Source organism: Pseudopipra pipra, chromosome 12, assembly GCF_036250125.1.
Source record: "Pseudopipra pipra isolate bDixPip1 chromosome 12, bDixPip1.hap1, whole genome shotgun sequence".
NCBI lineage: Eukaryota > Metazoa > Chordata > Aves > Passeriformes > Pipridae > Pseudopipra > Pseudopipra pipra.
Genome location: NC_087560.1, coordinates 19,989,111 through 20,011,288, shown reverse-complemented (window position 1 = coordinate 20,011,288; position 22,178 = coordinate 19,989,111). Strand labels below are relative to the sequence as shown.

Sequence of the window (22,178 nt, the reverse complement as noted above, 5' to 3'; positions counted from 1 at the left end):
CCACCCTCTGGGGGAAGAACTTTGTCCTGAGATCCAACCTGACCCAGCCCTGGCACAGCTCCAGCCGTTCCCTGGGTCCTGTCCCTGCTCCCAGAGAGCAGAGATCGGAGCTGCCCCTCGTGTTGAAGTTGTAGGCACCAAAAACTACCAAAAGCCCCCCAGGGAGCAAACCCACTCTTCAGGAAAAACTGTAGTTGTGCACTGCTCTGCACCTTGCAAAGTGTAGCCTTGGCATTTGTGTTTGGGAAAAAAAGCCAAGGAATGCAAGGTCAAGCTGAGAGAATCCCACGGTTTGTCCATCCATCCATCCCCAAGCCCAGGCACCACAGCAAGGAAAACCCTCCTCAGGTGCAGTCAAGGGCTTGGGGAACAACTACTTTTGAAACTTCTTTGCTTTAAGAAGCCAAGTTGTTGAAGCCCAAAGAAGTCACACGTGGGTAATGTTATTTCATACACTTCTTAATTTCGTTTTTGACCTGTAGGAAAAAAAAAAAGACAAAAAAAAAAAAAAGACCTGGCTCCAAACTCTTAACAGCAGGTTTAATGCCTCATGAAATAGAATGCTGTAAAATATAACTGCTGGTTTTTACTTGAAAGCTACAATTTAAGCATTTCCAAGGTCAAGTACAGCATGAAATGGAACAATAAAAGGCTCTGGGAGACTTCTCTCCCCACTGTGCTGTTAATGCACCTGTCTAACCCAACCACCTACAAAGCACTGCCTGTATTTTTAGTCTTTAATAATCCAGAGGCCTTTTTTTAGAAAACAAACTCCCAAATTAGTGCCAGTCCAGTGTGGGTTTGGATGTTTACTCCGAGCTGCTAATCCCAGGTCAAGAGCTTTTATCGCGGCGTGAGCGTTAAGTAAAAACCACGGTGCTGCCTGTGGGGAAACCCTCCCACAACCCAAAAAACACCCCAGCACTCAACTGGGACAACAGCCTTTTAACCAAATCCCATTTCAAAGTGACAAAAAAAAAAAAAAATCTTATATTTTTTAAGTAAAATTAGCCCAGTTCAGCATAGCTTAGAAATGTTTAAAACGGGCACCACGTAGGAATTAGATTTTTTAAGCATCTTTTTGTCCTGATAAATATCCTCATAAAGATACAGTTTTGTAGCCAAAAAACGTACAGAGGCAGATACATCTGCTTTTATGACACGATGTGGACTAAGCTGGGCCACCCACTGAATTTTTTTAGGCCTCTCCTGAGCCACCAAATCAGATTTAAAATTCACACTGAGCAATATTAAATTGTTTATTCTTCCTTTATAACAGCTCGAGTTTTAAACAGCAGCTTCTCTGGAGGAATTATGGATTCACAGATGAGAAGGGCAAGCAAATCAGCTGCACATTTAAACAAAAAGTACAGTCTCATGAATTTAAGAGTCTGGAAAAGAAGAGGAAAATAGGAATAACATGCATAAAGTAAAGGGTGCAACACAGGGATCATCCTAAGGATACACAGCCCAAAGGATTTTCCCTTAAAAACCAGTTATTTTTTCATCCAAGCTTTTTTTTCCTCTATAAAGTGGTGACAAAATGATTTTACAGAAAACATATTTTGGTTGGAAATTTTAATTTCTCAATCAAGAAGGTCGGTGGGTTTTTTTTGCCCTGGTTATTACAAACCAAACCTCATCTTTTTTAACAGTTTCAAATTCACTGACAGTCTGCCAAGTAGGTGAACCAAAGCTGATGACCTTCATTATTTTTGGAGGACTTGACTAGAAATCTGATGACACCAAATGACTCAATCAAGAAGCAAAACCACAGAAAATCAGATCAACTACATTTTAGCTTTAACTTCTCTCTTCCAATTAATAGCTGAATGCATCACATTCACCCATAAACAAGAAGGCAAAAAAAGCAATTTATTTAATGTACACCTGGGAAAGAGAACTGTAATCTTGGTTTGTACACTAAAAGCATAATACAATTTAATTCTCAGACCTGCTTAAGACCAGCCTAAAGTTGGAAAAGTTGATTAATTCGAAGCTGCTTCTTTGTCTGAATCTTTGTATTCTGGTTCTTTTTTTATACCTTTTCTTTTTTAAACCATTTTTCTGATGACACAGGACAGCCCAAGTCTTTCTAGGATGGTGACATGAGCGTTTCAGAAGGCACATAATGAGTATACCTTGAGTAGAAAAGCACTTAGCAAATAAATGGGCACCTGGTGCTGCTTTCTTCTTACAAGAAAGTCAGAAAAAATACCTGAAAGCGATTAAAGGTCACGGATTTCTCTCTCCTCTTTCCTGAGGTTTGAAAAACACAAGCACCAACCACTTCCTACTGTTTATAATTTTTTTTTTTAAATAAGCAGAACACTGATTTTTTCATCACTAATATTATGACATTAGTGGTTTTGCTCAAGGAATTTCAATGGCTAAAAATAGGACAACTTAAACCGAAGCAATGAAGTTTTCACATCTTAAGTGGGGAATTAAAATTAATCAAATTGATCTAAAAATCCACATTAATTTGTGTGGTTTCCTTTCACACTGGTTCCTGTCCCTGTGTTAATCTCCCTGACGTGAGAACCACGGGCCAGCTGGCAAATTTAAAACCAGATCTTTCACCCTCTGCCTTCCCCCAAATGACGTACCTTTAGCACTGTCCTCCTGTGATCTAAAAATGGTGGGAATTTCTGCTTTAATGGACAGAAATAAAACAAAAGTGGCCTCAACTCTTAACAAGGACTATGACCAAAATTTAGAATAAAAAGTGAAAATACTGATGACTCGCTCTGTGTGGCCTGAACATTCCACAACATGCAATTTAATGCCCTGATATTATCAGTCCTAATGTTTTTAGCTTCACAGTCCCATGGGAAACTCCCCCCACAGGGGTGTTCAGGCACCCAGACCTCTGCACAGGTTTCAATGCTTGGCTGAACTCCAGGCTTGGAGCAGCATTCCCAAAACGTGGATAAGCTTGGGATTGCCACTGATCTTCCAAGAGCCACGAGCTGTGAGTGGAAAGCTGTTTTCTGAACGTCCAACTGGCTCTTTTCTTTGTTCCCAGGCAATAAAAGCAGCTAAAAATCCAGGGAAAAGAAACCCTTCTCCAAGATTACTCTTCCCTTCCCAGCAAAGGATGGAGTTGTCACAGGAAATGAGGACACGGGGATGGGGAGAGATGGAGTTGGAGGATTGATTTGGGAGATATCCTGCCTTACCCAGAGAACAAATACTTCTATTTAAATGTTATTCCTGCATAAATCCACTTACCGCCATGTAAGCATTTGTTCCAACATACGTCTTGGCTATAGAATTCACCAGCTATCAGACAAAACAGGCTGTTAGAACAATATAAAGATAATGTGGAAATAAAATGGGCAATTATTCCTCATTTAACCTACAATCATCATTCCTATAAATCAACGAAAAATTATGTAAAAGGGAACAAATTTATCTGCCAAGGCATTAAAAATGATTAAATCTCGCTTGGGTTGGGAACGAGGATTCCAATTTAAACAAGCACTGCATTACAGTTTATGGCAGATAACCTTAAACAATTCTGTTAAACAGGATGCTTATGGCTTTAGTACCCCAAACTAGTCTGATATAAAAAGTCAATTTGAAGTAGGATTGAGCACACTCATTTTTCAGTCAGCTGGCTCAAGATGTGAATAAAGCCACAATTCATCACTTGAATGCAACGAGCACTAAATACGCTGGAGGGACAACAGCCCCTGACAACCCATAATACAAGGCTGACCTTCTCTTTGGTCCCTGTGTTTGGCTGAGAGGAAAGGTGCTGAAATTCAAATCAACATCCCAGCAAGCTCATGGGTCACTAGCGGAGAAGTTCTCCAGGGAGGCCCAAAATGGAAATTAATTAAAATTTGTGCTGCACATTGTAAAAGCCCACCGCCATTGTTAGGCCCAATATTAATTTTTATTGTGGGCCAGTCGGGCTCCCCAGACACGGCCCTCGCTCTGCCCTCCCTTTTGTCTGGCCAAAAAGCTTTCAGATCAAAGCTGCATATCAATGAAGTTTGCCATTCGTAAGTAGTAATTACAATATCAGCAGTTTTTACTGTCATTAAACAATGAACAATCATATTCAGATGAAGGAAAAGTCGCCCAGAGATTCCAGATGAATAGGGCTGTCCCAGCAGAGAGGAGCTGGGGGGGGCTGCCTGCCTGGAGCCAGGTGATTTGGGGACTGGGAAGGGAGAGATCCAAAGGGGGAATTACCTGCGTGCTGACCCCGAAGTCACAGAGCTTCACCTGGCCCCGGGTGTTCACCAACATATTGGAGGGCTTCACATCTGGGGGGGGGAACAAAACTGCATTATCTGGGTTGTCCTAGATAATATAAATATCATATATATCTATAAAATCATCACAGAATTTTATATCCTAGGATATATCCTAGAGTTACATCTCCTCGGTCTGAAGGGACCCACAAGGATCATCCAAGTCCAGCTCCTGTCCTGACCCTGCACAGGACAACCCCAAATACACAAGAGAGCATTATGAACGTTGGCATGATATATTTTAACAGGAAATATTAAAAATATGAATTTCAAGTGCAACCTCCAGTTTCTAAGTCAGCAGCAGAGATGACATTTTATATATATATATATATATATATATATATATATATATATATATATATAAAAAATACATCATCTATATAAATACATATATTATATTTATGTGATATACATATATAAATATACATATATACACAAATAATTATATATATGCATAACTATATAAACATACATAAATATATATAAATATACATACATAAATATATATAAACATACATACATAAATATATATAAATATACATACTTATATGTATACATATATATTATATTTATATCATCTATAGAAATATATAAATTATCCATCATCTCTACATAGATGACATTATAAGATATTACACAGATGACATTATACAACACTAATAATCCATGTTATTAAATCTGCAGGTGACACCAGTGGGGGGAAGAGGTGACAAGAGCACTGAAGGGCAGCACCCAAAATTCACAGGGATTTTGACAAACTGGAAAATCAGCCTGAGAAAAGAAGATGAAATTCCACAGGGATAACATTTAGACAGGGATTAATCCCTGTGCTCTGTGCACACAGTTCCCCAAAGCTTCTGGCTTCCACCTCTGTGGCTTTTATGGCACGAAAAGGCTCCAACCTCAGGGTTTCAGGGCTTTTACAGGGGTAAACTGCCAGCAAAGCCTTAAAATGATGAACTAACCCTGTTCCAGCAGATAAACCAGCAATGTCCATCATAAAACCAGACTGTCAGTGTGAAGATCTTAATGCTGAGCCCCTCTGATGCCAAAAGAAGTTGGTACATTTCTGCTTCAAACTGTAAAATCCACCTGGGAATAATCTGCTGAACATCCAGCCTGGCTTCAGTGCAGGAAACACTGAACATCTTCCCTGTTCCAGGGATGCCAGTTGGGAAGCAGAATGTGCATGTTATGGCCTGGCTTAAAGTTGGGAAGATTAGAGCACAGTGGCTTTGCCTAATCACTGCTTTCTTCTGTCAAAATGGATTAAAAGCAATAGCTGGTATATCTGTGCCTCCTTTAAAAGTGAGCACTCGTTGGGTGCAGATGGATGAAACCCAGCTAGAAAAGCACCTAATTTTGTTTATCATTAAGTTTGCCTTGGTTTAGCAGCTGTTTTCTGGTAGCACAGTAGCCTGTTTAATTTGTCTCTGTAATGCAGAAATGTATAACCTCAATTAAGAAGCTGATTAAATGCCTTTTTATATTTGAGCTAAAAATCCAGTTTTAAAAAGTACCTTACATACCTGAAGCGGATCTGTACGTTTGAAGTGAGGGGGCACATTCTCTAATTTCTCCCTAAAAGCCTCCCCCAAAAAATCAGTCTCCATGATGTAACAGCATCCAAAACCCCAGTGCACGTATCCTGCTCTCCAGCTTTAGGAATTCAATCCCTGTGTTGCATTTTTGATGGAGTTTTACCCCCTCTGGTGCTGAGTGACTTTGCTCAATCTGAGCAGACGTGCCCAGCACATCAGCAGCTCTACACCCTGAATCCTGAGCAGAACATCAAGTTGCACAGTAATCCTGTTTAACCTTCTTTCTAAAAATATGGAGCCAATGGAGCCACCTCGGCCCCGGGATCGTGCGGAGCCGGGATGGACTGAGCAGCAGGTGCTGCTGCACACACAGAAATCCCCACATTCCAGCCCACAAATCCAGCTGTTCACAGGACAGACACCAGGAACAGGAAGGTTATACCACAGTATGACCTTAATTGTAACAAAAATTGTAACAAAAATAATTAATAACCAAATGGACAACAGCCTGGAGTGACAGGACACAGGGAGTGGCTTCCCAGTGCCAGAGGGCAGGGATAGGTGGGATACTGGGAAGGAATTCTTCCCTGGGAGGGTGGGCAGGCCCTGGCACAGGTTGCCCAGAGAAGCTGTGGCTGCCCCTGGATCCCTGGAAGTGTCCAAGGCCAGGTTGGAGCCACCTGGGCTAATGGAAGGTGTCCCTGCCCATGGCAGGGGGTTGGAATGGGATGAACTTCCAGGTCTCTTCCAACCCAAACCATTCTGGGATTCTGTGATTCAATGTTCTCCAAGTCCAGCCCACAAATCCTTGTTCTCCCAACACGACCCAGCAGAGGAAACCACCACAGCACATTTGTCCCCTGTGCCACCAGCACTGCCCAGCTCCCACCAGGATCCCTCATGGGACCTGAAGACCCCATTTCCCCTTCCCTGCTACTGCACAGGATGTGACAGGAAGCTGATATAATTGAATAAACACCTGTCATTCATTAAGCTTTGCTTGAGCCTGAAATCCTTTCACAAACAAAGCTCAAAAGAAAAGAAAATCCCAAAAGGAAAAGAAAGATGGGCAATTGGCCCCTCAAGGACAGGAAGACTCCAGAATCCAGGGACCATATAGAGGAAAACAGCCAAACAAGCTCTGTGAGAGCAAATCCAATCTGTCCTTCCAGCAGAAATTAAATTTAAGCAAACGTTTGCTACGAATCCCAGTGGTTTCCTCAAAAAGAAAAGGAAGTGACAAAATATCTCACACTGAAAGTGAGGAGAAAAAAAAAAAAAAATCACCTAATCAGCAAATTAGCCTTTGGTTTCATAAAGCACTTCAGTTAATGGGTTAAATATTTTTTGGGGTTGGGGAAACAAATGTGCATAAATAATGTTCTGCACCATCTGCTTGTGATTAATATTAGTGTTCAGAAGTGAAAGAATTTAAACAAGAGCCAAAAGGGGTCATTATGCTCCCATTACCAGGGCTTGCTTAATACAAATGATTTCTATGAAGCATCATTATAGAGGATGAACAAGTTCTCCTCGTGATGGATCTGCCTAAGTAGTTTCACCTCTCTGCAAATAAAAGGGACCTCCAAGCTCTTACTCACCAGTAAACAGAACTGTCAGAGGTTCAGCTTTTTCCACACCAAACATTTCACTCATTTGTGTTGTTGAAAAGCAAACAGATCCGTGATTGTATGAGGGGGGATAAAAAAAAAAACAAACCCTGAGATTGTTTAAAAGCTGTCTCTTGACTTTTCCTGTCTTTTAAAAATAGAAAACCTCGACGTGCCAAGTTCAAGGAAGACATCAGCGTGGTTTTGTAGAGGCCAGGATGATTTTTTTTTTAAAATAAGCCTTAAGTGGTCCATGAGTGGCCATGTATGTGTTTAGCTATACATACAGGCATAAATATATGTATAAAATAACAGAACCCTGGAATGGTTTGGGTTGGAAGGGACTTTAAAGCTCATTTTGTCCCCCCCTGCCATGGGCAGGGACACCTTCCACTAGCCCAGGTTCATATATTCCCATATACACCCCTGGATTTGTGGTTGTGCTTCATTAAGGCTGATTATTTCTCATAAAAAGGTAAAAAATGGGGAGAGGCAGAATCAAAAATGGTGCTCTGGACATCTCTGGTGAAATCCTCAGCAAACAACAGCTCCTGGTGAGAAGATGAGAACACCCACTGTCCACTCAGCACCAATGTCTGTCCCTCCCACCCAGCACTCCACAGCTCCAGTAGATTATGCCAGAACAAAGAGGATTGGCATATCCCATTTTTTTTTAACAGCCTGGGATAAAAAGAGTGATGCACAAACCTCCCTTTTGCCACAAACCAACCAACAGTCCAGGAGATCTCCAGACCCTCAGCTCTGCTCAACCCACCTCACAGATTACAAACCAGAAAACAGCTCCAAAATTAACACAAATTTAAAAGCTAGTCCTCAGCCATTATAAAATCTAATCAGAAGCCAAGGTGCTCCAACCGTGCAATATATATAAATATATATATTTTTATGTACTTATACACACACTGCCAGTGCCCAAACAGCCACACACACAAATCCAGATCAGTACAATTAAACACAAGTGGGTAACATTTATTTCATACATTTTCTTTAATAAGAAGGTGTGAACAGAGGAAAACACAGCAGATAAAATGCACACGGTCTATACTTATTCTTGAACTTAACAGATTTCGGTTTGTCTTTATACAAACTTTGACTTTGTACATGATGAGACTTGTTTAATTGCTAATTCTGTTTTAAATCTAAGTTAATTTCTCATTACCCTTCCATTTCTACTTCTCATCCTCTGGGGAAAAGAGCACACTTATCATTGGGACATTCTCACATCTTCCAAAGAAGTGGTGGAGGTGTTAATCTCATGTTTATGTTTGATGTGGGTGTGATGGCTACGACTGCAGTTGTGTTTATTAATATGCACGGCTATCACCTCATTAGTTGCGAGGTTTGTTTTGAAGTGAAGCTGTAATATTTGCTGCAATGTCTGATCTGCAATAAAAGACTCGCTCATTGTTTGTTTGCTTTGCTTTAATCCCCCCTCCGGGGCCCGGGGCTGCTTCAGCCCTTCCTTAAAAACCACCGTGGAAATTTGGGATCCTGCTTCAATGTCCTGCTCTGCTCTACCCGTGAAACCAAAAAATTCAGAGTTCAATATTCCTCCCTTTGCCTCTGAGCATTAAAACCGGGAGGCAGCTGAAGGAGATGATTTGGAGAAAGGAACCCCTTCCTTGCACTGGATTCCCCTGCCCTGATTTTTAAGTACTCACCCCTTTTCTGTATCCTAAAAATGGGTAAATAATACTGGAAATGAATCCTTGGGGAATGCTGAACCTGGAATGCTCACTATCCCCTCAGTGCTGTTCTCACCTTGGTCAATGCAGCAACAGAGCAAGGCCAGAAAAACCTGAAGTGTGATGAAAAATAAGTTTCTGCGCTTTTCTTTAGACCAGAGCAAGGAGCAAACACAATTCATCAAAACCTCAGTGCTGCTCTTCAATCAAGGCAAGGAAACCCAGGCAGAAGGGGAGATTTTGTTCTACTGGCAAAGCAAAAATCAGAACCAGGTTCCAAATTTACAGCAGCACAACATGAAAATGTTACAGTTATAATACTCATGCTCCACAACGTCCTCTCCAAATCACAATCAGGAGGGGGGCAGAAAAATTAAAAAAAAACTTGAAAAATCCCATATCTTCATTCTTTTTGGGTGTTAAAGTGTGGCACTAACTGTGCAGCCTATTCAGAGCCAGATCCAGCCATGGATGTTCCTGTTATCTTTTGTTTCCTATTTATTCTGGAATTGCTGTGGCAGCTCCAGCATCAGATTGTTCCTCCTCTCACTGTGAGGGGATGGAGCTGATAAATCTCTGCATCTGGCAACATCCAGGGTAGGAGGTGAATTGCTGAAACCATCACAGAAATGAAGCCTCCTTGGTGACCTGTGTCTGGGCTGAGTTGGTTGTGAACTCTGGGTTATTTCTGTTTTTTTAATCCTGGGACAACCCAGGGTCAGGTCCACCAGCAACCCCCTGATCTGGGGGACAAAGGGTGAGAGGGAACGGCCTCAAATTGTGCCAGGGGAGGTTCAGGTTAGATATCAGGAACAAATTCTTTGTGGAAAAGCATCACCCAGCATTGGAACAGGCTGCCCAGGGCAGGGCTGGAGTCCCCATCCCTGGAAGGGTTTAAAAGCCCTGTGGATGTGGCACTTGGGGACACTGTTAGTGGTGGCCTTGGCAGTGCTGGGGGATGGTTGGACTCGATGTCAAATGCCTTTTCCAACCTAAATGATTCAAGCTTTATAAAAGCCAGGTCCTTAGTTGTTCTCTACTCACTCTTTTGGCCACAGCTCTCCTTCTCCCACCCAGCACAGCCTGTGCTCCCAAATTCACAGCAATCCCCTGGGAAGCACAAGGAGGAACTGCAGCCATGCCCTGACCCTGGGAGGGTGGGGAGGCCCTGGCACAGGTTGCCCAGAGAAGCTGTGGCTGCCCCTGGATCCCTGGAAGTGTCCAAGGCCAGGTTGGAGCCACCTGGGTAGTGGGAGGTGTCCCTGTCCGGGGCAGGGGGTTGGAATGGGATGAACTTCCAGGTCTGTTCCAACCCAAACCATTCCAGGATTCTCTGACTGCCTGCACTGCTCACCCCAGGACACCTGACCCAGCCACTGCCCATCACCTTCTCAGCCCCTCCAAAAGCCCAGCAGGGCTGCTCTCACCTCTCTGCTCTGGAATTTAACATTCCCTACGTGTCTCCCCTCACACTCCTCCTTCAATCCCAAGTTACTGCACCCCCCAACTGTGCACCCGGGCTGAGTGAGCAGATGGGTTAAATTAAACAGGATTGGTACAACATTAGCAACCAGAGCAGTTACTTTCAGACACTTTAGAAACATTATAAATGTAATGAGTTTCTCCTCCTTTTTTTTGGGGGGGGTGGTGTTGGTGCAGGGGGAAGTGGCTCCTTTGTTCTGTAAACAGCATCTCCCACTGTTTTGTCAGAATTTTCCAGAATTCACATTGGTTTGGGAAGTTTTAGTATATGCCAATTAACTTATCAAACCAGACACATTTTTACCAAAATGTAGCAACGTTAAAAGGCAAGAAATAAATGAGAAGTTTAAAAAAAATCCAAATTAACTTCAGGAAAGAGAATAAACAGCAAAACCCAAAAATGTTTTACGTCCAAGCAAAATTAAAGTTCCTTTAACTCTTCATGATCATTCTGAGGGACAAGGGGAGTCACAATTTTAGAGATCTTGTGGCACTCACACGAGATTCCTGAAGTCCATAAGAAAATCTATCTTCTATTTTCAATACTAGTCAAACATCTGATTTTTCCACTGGGCAACTGTTTGCAACCCTAAGCTTCTAAATCTCTATAAAATTCATTTCTCTCTTCAGTCTTTTTTCTTTGTAGGACAGGAGGGAGGGCAATAAAAGGACAATAAAAATATTTTACCAGGGAATGTGTGAGGTTAAGGATTAAGATTCATTCTGCATTACAAACCAGATGTTAATATGGTCAAGTGTCTCTGCAGAAAATGTTATTAAAATGAATACTATTATTATTATAATAATATCATATATTTTCTATATAGTTCTACATATTTTTATATGTTTGTAAAAGGTGTCTTGCATGTCTATTATACTTTATATAGTAATGTTATAATACTATTTTTCATTGAAAAACAGAAAACATCTGCTACTCACCCCTGTGCAGAATCTTTAGACTCCATAAATAGGTCAGGCCTTTCACAACCTGAAGTTAAAAGAAAAAAAAAAATCAAGTATTAGAGATTCCTGGTGAGAAAAACTGCAACACTTCATCTAATGAGAGACCCAACTTGTAGTGAAGAACAGAGGCAGGACCAGGAAAAGGGGACCCCAAACACCCCTTCCAAAGGATTCCAGGACCAGGTGAACTCCTGCTAAAAACCCACCCCAGGTTCTTTCAGAATACACAAATTCTTCTTCCCAGGATCCATAAATTGAAGTCAGCTGAGTTTATACTGAATCCCTTCAGGCAATTCCATGTATTTTGAATTCATCTGTCTTTGCTGGGGTGTTCAAAATCATGAGAGACAAAGGGTGTAATGATTTGTCTGCCTGCAACAGAAGCAACTCAGTGAAACTAAAGGCCAGAAAACAATAAAATCTCTAATTCCCTCTTGCACTTCATCCTCTCTTCTTTTCCCTCCATTTGGTGCATCCTGTATCTTTTCCTTTCCTCTCCATGCTTTCAATTACTTGATGCAAATGCAGAGTATTTCTTCTTGAACTGTGTATAAATTGTCTCATTCTTCACATTTCTCACCTTGGAACCAAACACAAACCTCCTTCTCTCCCATCACCCCAAAAAACACAACTGGGAGCCCTAAAACATAAGAACTGGGGCAGACCTTGTCGTGCTATTCCACAATTTCCTCCTTCCACCACCAAAACTGGGAAAAACAAACTGAAAAACCTGGTTTTTCAATATAACATTCAATAAACACACTTGTGCCACTGCTCTCCTTCCCCCAACCCGTCCCTGCTTTCTCAGCCAACTCCTCTCACAGAGAAAATCTTTTTTTATCCCATTTCCATCTCTGAGGTGACTTTTAACTCATTTCCCTGAGACCCTCCTCATGCACCTCCAGAACAATAAACCATTTCTGACATTGGTAAATTTGTATGAGTTTGGCAGTCAAAACAATTATTCTTTTCACTGTCTGAGTAGACCAAAATGAAATTATTTGTGTTACAGTGATCAAGCAGAAGTGCTAAAAATATGATACAGAGTGAAAGCAGAGAGCACAGTAATTCCCTGCCTTTCTATTGGACTAGAAGCTCTTTTAAAATTCATTCTGTAATTAAAAATGACCTCAGTAGGGTCTGAATCTCTTTTGTAGAGCAAATCATGATGGAGGATCCCAAATAAATTGCTCCAGGTGGCAATTCCTCACTTAAACTCGTCCAAACCCAACTATCTCCTGGCCACAGGTGTGACCACGTTCACCTCAAGCCTTTCCAAAAGGTTGGACTTGGTCTTAAAGGTCTTTTCCAACCTTAATGATTCTAGGATTCCATGACTCTATGACAAGCAAAACGTGGGAATTCTATTTACACAGCATTTTGACATTATTATTATTAACAAGAGCAATAACTTAAAAATATTGATGCAAAAACAAATCAAGGAGATGCAACATTTCAGGCTTCCTCCAATGGCCAAAGTCATTTTCAGAATACTCTTTGATTATTATAAATTTATTTAGACTATTGGAAAGCTTTTGAACCATTAGGAAATTATTTATTTTAAAGCAAGTAATCACAGAGAAAAAAAAGGAAACATTCCCTATGGAAAAAAATTCAACAGTTGTGAGTTATTAAATATCTTTATTCTGGAACATGTGCTGGATAAGACACGGTATTAAACAAACTCTCCCTTCAGAGTCTCTCAGCATCAGAGTATAAAGGAATAAAAGGAGTTTTTGCCTTTATCCTGGGCTGTAAATATCCTCCCAGGAGCCTCCCAAATGGACTCACCTCGTGTAACACACAGTTATTCACTTCCCTTACATTTGCCTATTAGGGAAGGACTCTCAAGTATTAAATATTATTCTAAAATGGTGCTGGGAGAGAGAATCTTTTGATTGAAGCTCTGGCAGGAATTATTGGTATTCAGTAAAGTAGGTTTTACAACAATGACTTGACAAAGCCTTGACACAAAAAGTACTTCTACCTGCTGTCAATCACTCCCTCTCCTGACAGTTCAAGTGCACATCCTTTCAGGGAGAACTTCAATCAACATTAGCACTCAAAATACAGAGCACAATGTCACTGCCGCACAAATGGAAGGGAAAACAAATGTGTGAAGTGGCAAGCGGAGGGAGAAGGGATTTTACATCCCCAGCCCCACAGCAGGACACAGCCCCAGGACAGGAGCCACCACAACAGCACTTTGGGGTTCCCAAGGTAGGTTTTCCTTTGGAAAACCCGCCAGGCCTTCACACAAACTGAGAACACGAGGAAGGAGAGAGATTTCCCCTTCTCACATAAAAAAGCAGGATGGATGTTATGATGAAGTCAGAGATCCCTCCACCTCTCCCAAAGGAAAGGCTGGGAGAGTTGGGATTGTTCAGTCTGGAGAAGAGAAGCTTCAGGGCGACCTAAATGTGGCCTTCCAGGACCCGAAGGGGCTACAAGAAAGATGGAGAGAGACGATTTCCAAGGGCCTGGAGTGACAGGACACAGGGAATGGCTTCCCAGTGCCAGAGGGCAGGGACAGATGGGAGATTGGAAAGGAATTCCTGGCTGTGAGGGTGGGCAGGCCCTGGCACAGGTTGCCCAGAGAAGCTGTGGCTGCCCCTGGATCCCTGGAAGTGTCCAAGGCCAGGCTGGAGCAACCTGGGCTAGTGGGAGGTGTCCCTGCCCGTGGGAGGGAGTTTGGAACTGGATGACCTCCCTCCCAATATCCCATCTAACCCTGCCCTCTGGCAGTGGGAAGCCATTCCCTGTGTCCTGGCCCCCCATCCCTTGTCCCCAGTCCCTCTCCAGCTCTCCTGGAGCCCCTTTAGGCCCTGCAAGGGGCTCTCAGCTCTTCCTGGATCCTTCTCTTCTCCAGGTGAACCCCCCAGCTCTCCCAGCCTGGCTCCAGAGGGGCTCCAGCCCTTGGAGCAGCTCTGTGGCCTCCTCTGGACTCTCTCCAGCAGCTCCACATCCATAAGAAAGTCTGGTTGAGAGGGGAGTGCACCAGAAAGCCAGTCCCATCACACCCATTTAGAATCAATCAGGCTGGAAAAGCCCTCTGAGATCATCCAACCCCTGCAATCCTCAGGTGGGAGCGAGAGGAACTCGTGGATTCTGCTAAATGTCAACATGGGCCTGGCATCATCTTCCTCTGGAAATGGTTCCACTTAAAAACCTTCTACAAACATAACAAGAGGGTTTCCCAATTAACAGATGTGCAGGTCACACATATTATGAAGCAGCTTCAGTAGATTAATGCACTGTACACGTCTCGGGAGGATAAAAGACAAACGACTCTGTACATGGTGCAAGAGAAAACACTCTGCAAAGGAAAAAGAGACTCTGGAAGCTCCAGGTTTTGTCTACAAAATCCACCCAGCTTTTGTTTGACACTCCCCTCCTCAGCAGTGACCAGAAATCCTCCAGGCTCTGGGTAATCTTCCCAAGCTGTTCAGGGGGGGATTACGGTGTCTGCGTGCAGGACTTGGCAAAAAGGTGCCCCAACCCACAAAAAAAAGGCTCTGCTGAAACATCAGCCACCAACAGGCAGGTTTGGGAAGGCTTCAAGGAGAAATCCTAGTGAAAACAAAGGCTTTTGCTGCCTCCTTCCAACAATTCCACTGTGCCAACTGAGGGAAAAGCAGCACCAGAACAGAGGAGCTGCCAGTGCTGGTTCGGCCTCAGCGCACACCTTCTGTTCTGGGAAGCAGGAGGAAGGGGTGAGTTCCTCCTCTGAAGCACCTGCTCCTTTGTTCCCCCCTTTCCCTGACCCCCCTGCTCCTCACCAGGCAGGGGAAAGCAGCAAATCAAATAACCAGCAAAAGTTAAATATCAGCTCAGTGCCCGTGTCAGGGAGCCACACTCACTGACTGCCACTTTGGTAACGAGGTGACCCCGCAGGTGAACAAAAAAATAGAGATATGGAGACATAAAAGATGGGGCTGAAGCAGCACCAATATGGAGAAGGGCAAAACTGGAAGAGAACACCTGTGGAATGCCAAGGATGGGGAGGATGGGGGAGAGGAGAGACAAAAAAAAGGCAAGGAAATGATAACGTGAGTTGGTGTGGGTGTGTTAAACACACAACATGAAGGGAGAGAAGGAAAACAAGGAATAAGCAGCTGAAAGGAATGCTTGAAGGCTCATCCCAGTATTATTAAACTTTAAAATTACACATGGTCCTTGGCACCAGGGATATGAGGACACTGTGAGCAGCTTCTCCCTCATGGGGGAGAAAAGATGAAATGCTTTCCCTCTGAACTGGAGGTGAAAAGCATTCAAATTCCAGGAGAAACTGCCAGGTACATAATGAGCAGATTTGAAGCTACTTAGAGGAACCAGCATCAGAGGAGGATGTTCATCACCCTGGGCAGGCCACACAAATTAAGACAGAAGTAGAGCTGTGAATTACAATGAACAGAGACTAAATAGCTGCCTGTGTTGGATTAAAGGATTTAAATTGTCAGCTTGATGTATAATGAATGTGAAAACCCAGCACTTAATTAAATGGCACATGATAGAATAACTTTGTTATGCTTTAAACTGCTTAAGTTATCAAAGTATTCCTTATATTTAGCAATTGTTTAGCAGTATCTCTCTCCCCTGAGAGCTCCACTGAGACATTGGTCATTCACCCCGTGTTCAGCTCTGCAAAATGATGGATTTTTTTAATTCTTTCATTTTTTTTTTTGTTGTTCTGTAATTTGAGTTTTCGGTCATGGCTGGTGAATTTTTAGCTGCTGAGCCACAATGATGGGGTAACCAGGTGTTTGCTTTAAGGATCCCACTGCCAACACCTTGAGACCAAACTGAGTAGATATTGGGGACTGGGACTTCTTCTTGGATCCCAAACTTAGGTTTGGGATCATCAGCCCTAAGATGACCCCTATTAGCTCTTTATCCAGGTGTGAAACGTCCCAGCACAGGGGTGGGAGAGCAGCCTGTCCCTAAATTAAAACCTCACCCTCCTCATCTGCCACAGGAGAACACAGAAAACACCTTCTGCCACTGCATTTTGGTAACAAGAACCAACTTAATTCTTCAGCCTGGGAAGGCAAACTAACTGAGTCACTTTGGGCAGATTAAGGACAGTCAGAATGGAAATGACACTCTCAGCAGACACAGGATCACCATCAGGGCTCCTGGGTCAGTGTTGGAGGCACCACATAGAACAGAAGGGCTTAAAAGGTAAATGAAGGTGATTAAGAGGACTGTCCTTTTTATCTGACCCTGCTCCATCCTGGCAGGGTTGACAGGAAGAAATGTCAGCACAGACTTCCAGCAAATTCCATTTTTTTTATCCCACTCAATTTTATCCCACTTCAATAAATTGAAGAAGAATCATATCTTTTATGATTCTTATAAAAGAATCATAAAAGATATGATTCTTTTATATAGAATCATATCATGGAATCTTGGAATGGTTTGGATGGGAAGGGGCCTTTAAGATCATCTCATTCCACCCCCTGCCAAGGGCAGGGACACCTTCCCCTATCCCAGGTTGCTCCAAGCCCTGTCCAACCTGGCCTTGGACACTTCCAGGGATCCAGGGGCAGCCACAGCTTCTCTGGGCAACCTGTGCCAGGGCCTCCCCACCCTCACAGCCAAAATCTCCTTCCCAATATCCCATCTCTCCCTGCCCTCTGGCAGTTGGAAGCCATTCCCTGTGTCCTGTCTTTCCATCCCTTGTCCCCAGTCCCTCTCCAGCTCTCCTGGAGCCCCTTTAGGCCCTGGAAGGGGCTCTCAGGTCTCCCTGGATCCTTCTCCAGGTGAACATTCCCAGCTCTCCCAGCCTTTCCTCACAGGAGAAGTGTTCCATCCCTCTAATTACCTCATGAACCTCCAGCAAGCCACGTGTTGGTCATTCAAAAGGAAGTTTTCCTCAATCCCAAAGTCCCCTTGCACAGGAGAGAGGAAGGACCTTCCCTTTGACACGAGGACACGGATCCTGGAGAGACCTCAGTGTCCCAAGGGAGGCAGGTGAGCACTCAAATCAGGGATAAGTTAAATGCACAGCCAAGAACTGAGAGGTAAAAAGAAATAAAAGTACTTACAGCCACTGCTATTCTCCCCAGGACGTGCTCTGGAATTTTTCTATAAACATCCAAAGAACCCCCTGCAGGGACAAACAACACGTGCTCAGGTAATGCAGAATGAAACACTGCCCTAGATTTGAAGCCCCAAGGGGTTTTCTAGGCCTTGGTTATTAATAAAAAACACCATCAATGATAGAACAATAACTGTGTCAGAAAGAAGTGACCTCAAAAATCTCCCAAACTCTGAATCAACACAAGAAACAGCACTGGGGGCTCTTCCCCCTCCCCTGGTGATTTCTGCTTGCAGCTTTAATACTCAAAACACAAGTTAAAAAAAGATTAGAAAACCTCCCATCACAGGTCAGAATATCAAAACTGGAAAACTCCAAACCACCAGGCTGGGAGAAACTCCTTGGGAAGAACAAAATCAGCCCAAAAAGCAAGAGTCGACCTCAAATTCCAGAGTATCCCAAGCCTTGTGTCCCTAAAACCTGCTGCTAACATTCCATGATACCCAGTATGATCATTATATACATAATTAAAGCTGTTTTCTCTGGATATCAAACCAGTGAGGGTTTGGTTGTTGTCTGAAAATGAAAGAACCTTCAGGGCAAGTAAGTTAAACTCCAGTAAATTCCAATATGGGACACAATCTGATATCTGGGATAACTTGTCCTTCCAGCATCACACATTCATGGAGACATTCCCAAGAAATTGGGAAGCATTGTCTCCCTTCTCTTCTGCAAAGGAGACTGGTGATCAAACCAGTGTTCAAAACGTCCCTGGGGTAAAATACAAACTCTTGGGCAAGAAAACAAACTTAAAATTGAGAATTAAAAACCTCCAAGTTGAATGGGGAAAAAAAAAAATACATGGACTAGGTTCAGTTTTTAAAAATAAACCCTGTTTGTCCCAAAATGCTGCAATTCAAGGCAGTCACGAGGTCCTTATTCCAGCCTTCAGCCTTTATTATGGTATAAATAAGAATTATGGTATAATTCTCATTCTAATAACTGGGGTTTGTGGTGCTGGTTGGTTTTCCTCCTCCTCATCTCTGCTGTCAGAAATGGTCTGTTTGTTTGTCTTCACTAGTGTTGCTCTGATTCCAGGTTGCTCAAACTACCATTCATTCCCTAAATTTAACTTTTTAGCTTATATTGCCCTCGTGGCCTGGGGATTTTAAAAAAGCCCAGTTTAAACAGAAATCTAAGGGGTTTTCAATGAAAAAAAGAGAATCACAGACAACCACTGCTCTCTACAAAAGCCAAACACAAGGCTGCTGGTTCCTCTTCATCCTTACACCACATCCTTGCGTTTTGCCCCCCAAAAAAGTTCTATTTTCACCTCCCCAAACTGCTAAGCCTGGCTCTTGGAGCTGGCACTAAAGGTGGTGCTGCTGGAAAAATTAAGGAAAGCATTTTTTTGCAAACAAATGGGGAAATCTGCCATTCTTCCACGGAGAAAGAAGCCTGCAGAGCACAACTTTTCCAAATCCAGTGATGCCAGCTCCCAACCCTGTAGAGACATGCAGGGACAGCCTGATAACCTGTTTTCCAAGGGAATTTAGCAGGTGTTCAGCACTTCCAAGGAAAAGAGGTAACAACATATATAAAAGGCAATAGGGCATTTCACCATCTGTATTTAGAGCATCATCTTTACCACAAATATAAAAGGGTAAAATCTAAAAAAAGCCTCATTTCATATCTCTGCTGCTCTATAAAACCCATTGGTGGGAGGGTGATCCAGGCCACTCAGTGCTTTGATGTTTGCAGACCTGGAATTCCTTGGCTTTTTCCTGCTTGGAGGTGCCAGGGAAGCACCAAAATGGTCCTTTTTACCCACGTGGGCCTCCCCAAAAGACTCAGATCCACCTGTATCCTTGTCATCCATAAAGTAAATCCCTGTCATGTGGCCCAGGCTCACGGGATATGGCTTCAGGAAATATAAACTGGCCTAGGATAGACAAAAAGGGCTAAAAATTTAACAAGGTTAAAGCTCTTCATCTGCAGGATGAGAGAGTGGTTTTTTCCTTCTCTTTACCTGCATCCTCATGCATGAAAATTAAAGGTCTGAGGGAGGGAAAAGAAAAGGCAAGGTCCATTTATTTGCATTTTGTTCTTCCTTTCAGTGATTGCTGGGGCTTTCTGCCAGAAGGAGAGCACAACATGAGGCAGAGCAGGTCATGTCCAGGATAATTCCAAGGAATTTATGCACCACCATAAGGGATGCAGACCCTAAAAGCTGAAAGATTTTCAAGCAAGAATTCAGACCTGCAAGCAGTTCTGTCCATAATGTTTAAACAGATATCTGAATTAAAGGATCCTTGTGGGTCCCTTCCAACTCAGAATATTCTGTGAAGTGAAAGAAAGGACAAACTCCAGGCAGATGCTCGTTTTGGCACGAGCAGATGCTTCCTGACTGTGTGTAACTACTGCTTTACACAGCCTTGTAAGTCTGAGTGTAACTGCAGGGAAGATCAGAGAAAGGGCAAATAGTCACCCAGCAGCAGAACAAGCAAAGAATTTAACTTGGGGGCTTGGATTTTTTTGAATAAAATACTTTTTTCAAAGACAGAAAGTCTGAGAAAACACTCCTGGCTTGGAAACAGGGTGCAGCAATCACTGGGCTGGAGGCAGTGAGGGTGAAAAGGGAGAAATAACAGTGACAACAGGCCATTTGAACAGGGAGAAAACAAAATGCACCATGAAACCCTAAGAGGCTTTATCCAGAAAGGAAGAAGCTGTTCGGTGACGTTTCATTTGGCTTTGGGAATTTTTCCTGGGGAGGGAAAGGCTTTGTGGCAGGAAATCACATGTGAGATCTTTACTCCTTTACACTCAGCTTAAGTGAGGAGCCTTTGTGAAAAACCTGGATAGGGCATAAAATGCTGGCTCCTAAGAAAACCCTGGAGAGAGGAACAGACTTTTGCTTGTGATGGGAAGAGTTTTAAGCTGTGAAGAGGCTTCTCGAGCACGAGACACGCAGGGACAGCATCTGCCACGAGCTGCTCTCAGAACTCATTCACACAGGCCAGCAAGGATTATAAATTGCTGTTATCAGTGGATTTTCCCTGCCCTTTTCTCCAAGAATTCCCAAGATTTCCAAGCATCTGCAACAACAGCAAGATCAGCCTGTGGGGATGTGGGGTTGCTCTTGGTCCGAGGATTCAGGTGGGGAGGAATCAGGAGAAGACTCAGAAGGAAAGTCAGCACAGAGCTGGCAAACAGCTGTGCTGGAAAATAACTCCTTGTCTTGCAATTAAGAGACTATTTCCACTGCAAACACACAGGACATTGGGTTAATAGATTTCTTTAAAAGAAAATCTGTTTTGGCTATCAAAACCCTGGGAGTGAGGAACAGCTGTTTTGCCAGTGAGGACAGATTGGAAGGAAGGCTCCAATATCAACCCACAAATTAAGGCAGCATTTATTTCTCTTCTATTTACATTTTCAATAAAAGTGAGGGAAGTTACACACGGGGAAAATGCAGCATTTCATGGAGAATTCAGCACGATCCCAATCCCTGTTCTGGTTTTTTAACTCCCTGCAAAGTTATTAATACTTCACATTTTCAAGTCATACCACTCCATTCGACAAAAGCACGTCTTTATATAATTTTCCCATTTAAATTCTTAGCAATCAGAAGCAAACTGAATACACAACTCACCATCCATGAACTCTGTACACAATGAAATCCTGTTTTCTACAAAAAAAGCACCATAAAATCCTATGATATACGATGAGTCACACTGGGAAAAGAAAGAAAAAAGAGAGAGAAGTTCTCTTTGAAAATTTGCTGCAAGAAAATTAAAGAAGGAACAATGAAAATTATAAAAACTTATACATACCTTATAAAGAATTTCTAACTCTGACATGATCTGCTTCTGGAGTTCCAGTGTTATATCTAAGGGGATGACCTAAAACACAAGAACACAGAGATGTGAGCAGAGCTGACACAAAAAGTACAAGAATGATTCAAAATAATCAACTGAAGATATTAATTCTCCTGATGTGAGAAAAGGAAAGAGAGGAATAGGGGAAACAATATTTTAATGAGCAAGATGCAAAGGAAGGAAATGAAAGAATGGGGCTGATAATCCTGGAATGGTTTGGATGGGAAGGGACTTTAAAGCTCATCCCATCCCACCCCCTGCCATGGGCAGAGACACCTTCCACTAGCCCAGGCTGCTCCAACCTGGCCTTGGACACTTCCAGGGATCCAGGGGCAGCCACAGCTTCTCTGGGAAATCCATCACAGCCCCTCCCCACCCTCACAGCCAGGAATTCCTTCCCAATCTCCCATCTCTCCCTGCCCTCTGGCAGTGGGAAGCCATTCCCTGTTGTCCTGTCCCTCCATCCCTTGTCCCCAGTCCCTCTCCAGCTCTCCTGGAGCCCCTTTAGGCCCTGGAAGGGGCTCTCAGCTCTCCCTGGAGCCTTCTCTTCTCCAGGTGAACATTCCCAGCTCTCCCAGCCTGGCTCCAGAGCAGAGGGGCTCCAGCCCTTGGAAAACCACCTGACCTGGAGCAGCCAGAGCTCAAAGCAGCTGTTCACTGTCAAGTTTATCTCCTGTTTCCTTCATC

General features: G+C 43.1%; 1 protein-coding gene across 3 annotated transcripts in view; it reads right to left on the bottom strand.

The window, feature by feature from the left end:
* The window catches only part of MAP2K5 (mitogen-activated protein kinase kinase 5), a 129,449-nt gene that overhangs the window by 60,233 nt on the left and 47,038 nt on the right, over positions 1-22,178 (bottom strand). For all 3 annotated transcript variants that reach the window (XM_064669293.1, XM_064669292.1, XM_064669294.1), the window contains 6 exons: positions 21,447-21,515; positions 21,266-21,347; positions 17,618-17,679; positions 11,547-11,595; positions 4,207-4,280; positions 3,235-3,285 (listed from right to left, as the gene is read on the bottom strand). In XM_064669293.1, the coding sequence (XP_064525363.1) occupies positions 3,235-3,285; positions 4,207-4,280; positions 11,547-11,595; positions 17,618-17,679; positions 21,266-21,347; positions 21,447-21,515 (387 nt within the window). The remainder of the gene's footprint in view (positions 1-3,234; positions 3,286-4,206; positions 4,281-11,546; positions 11,596-17,617; positions 17,680-21,265; positions 21,348-21,446; positions 21,516-22,178) is intronic.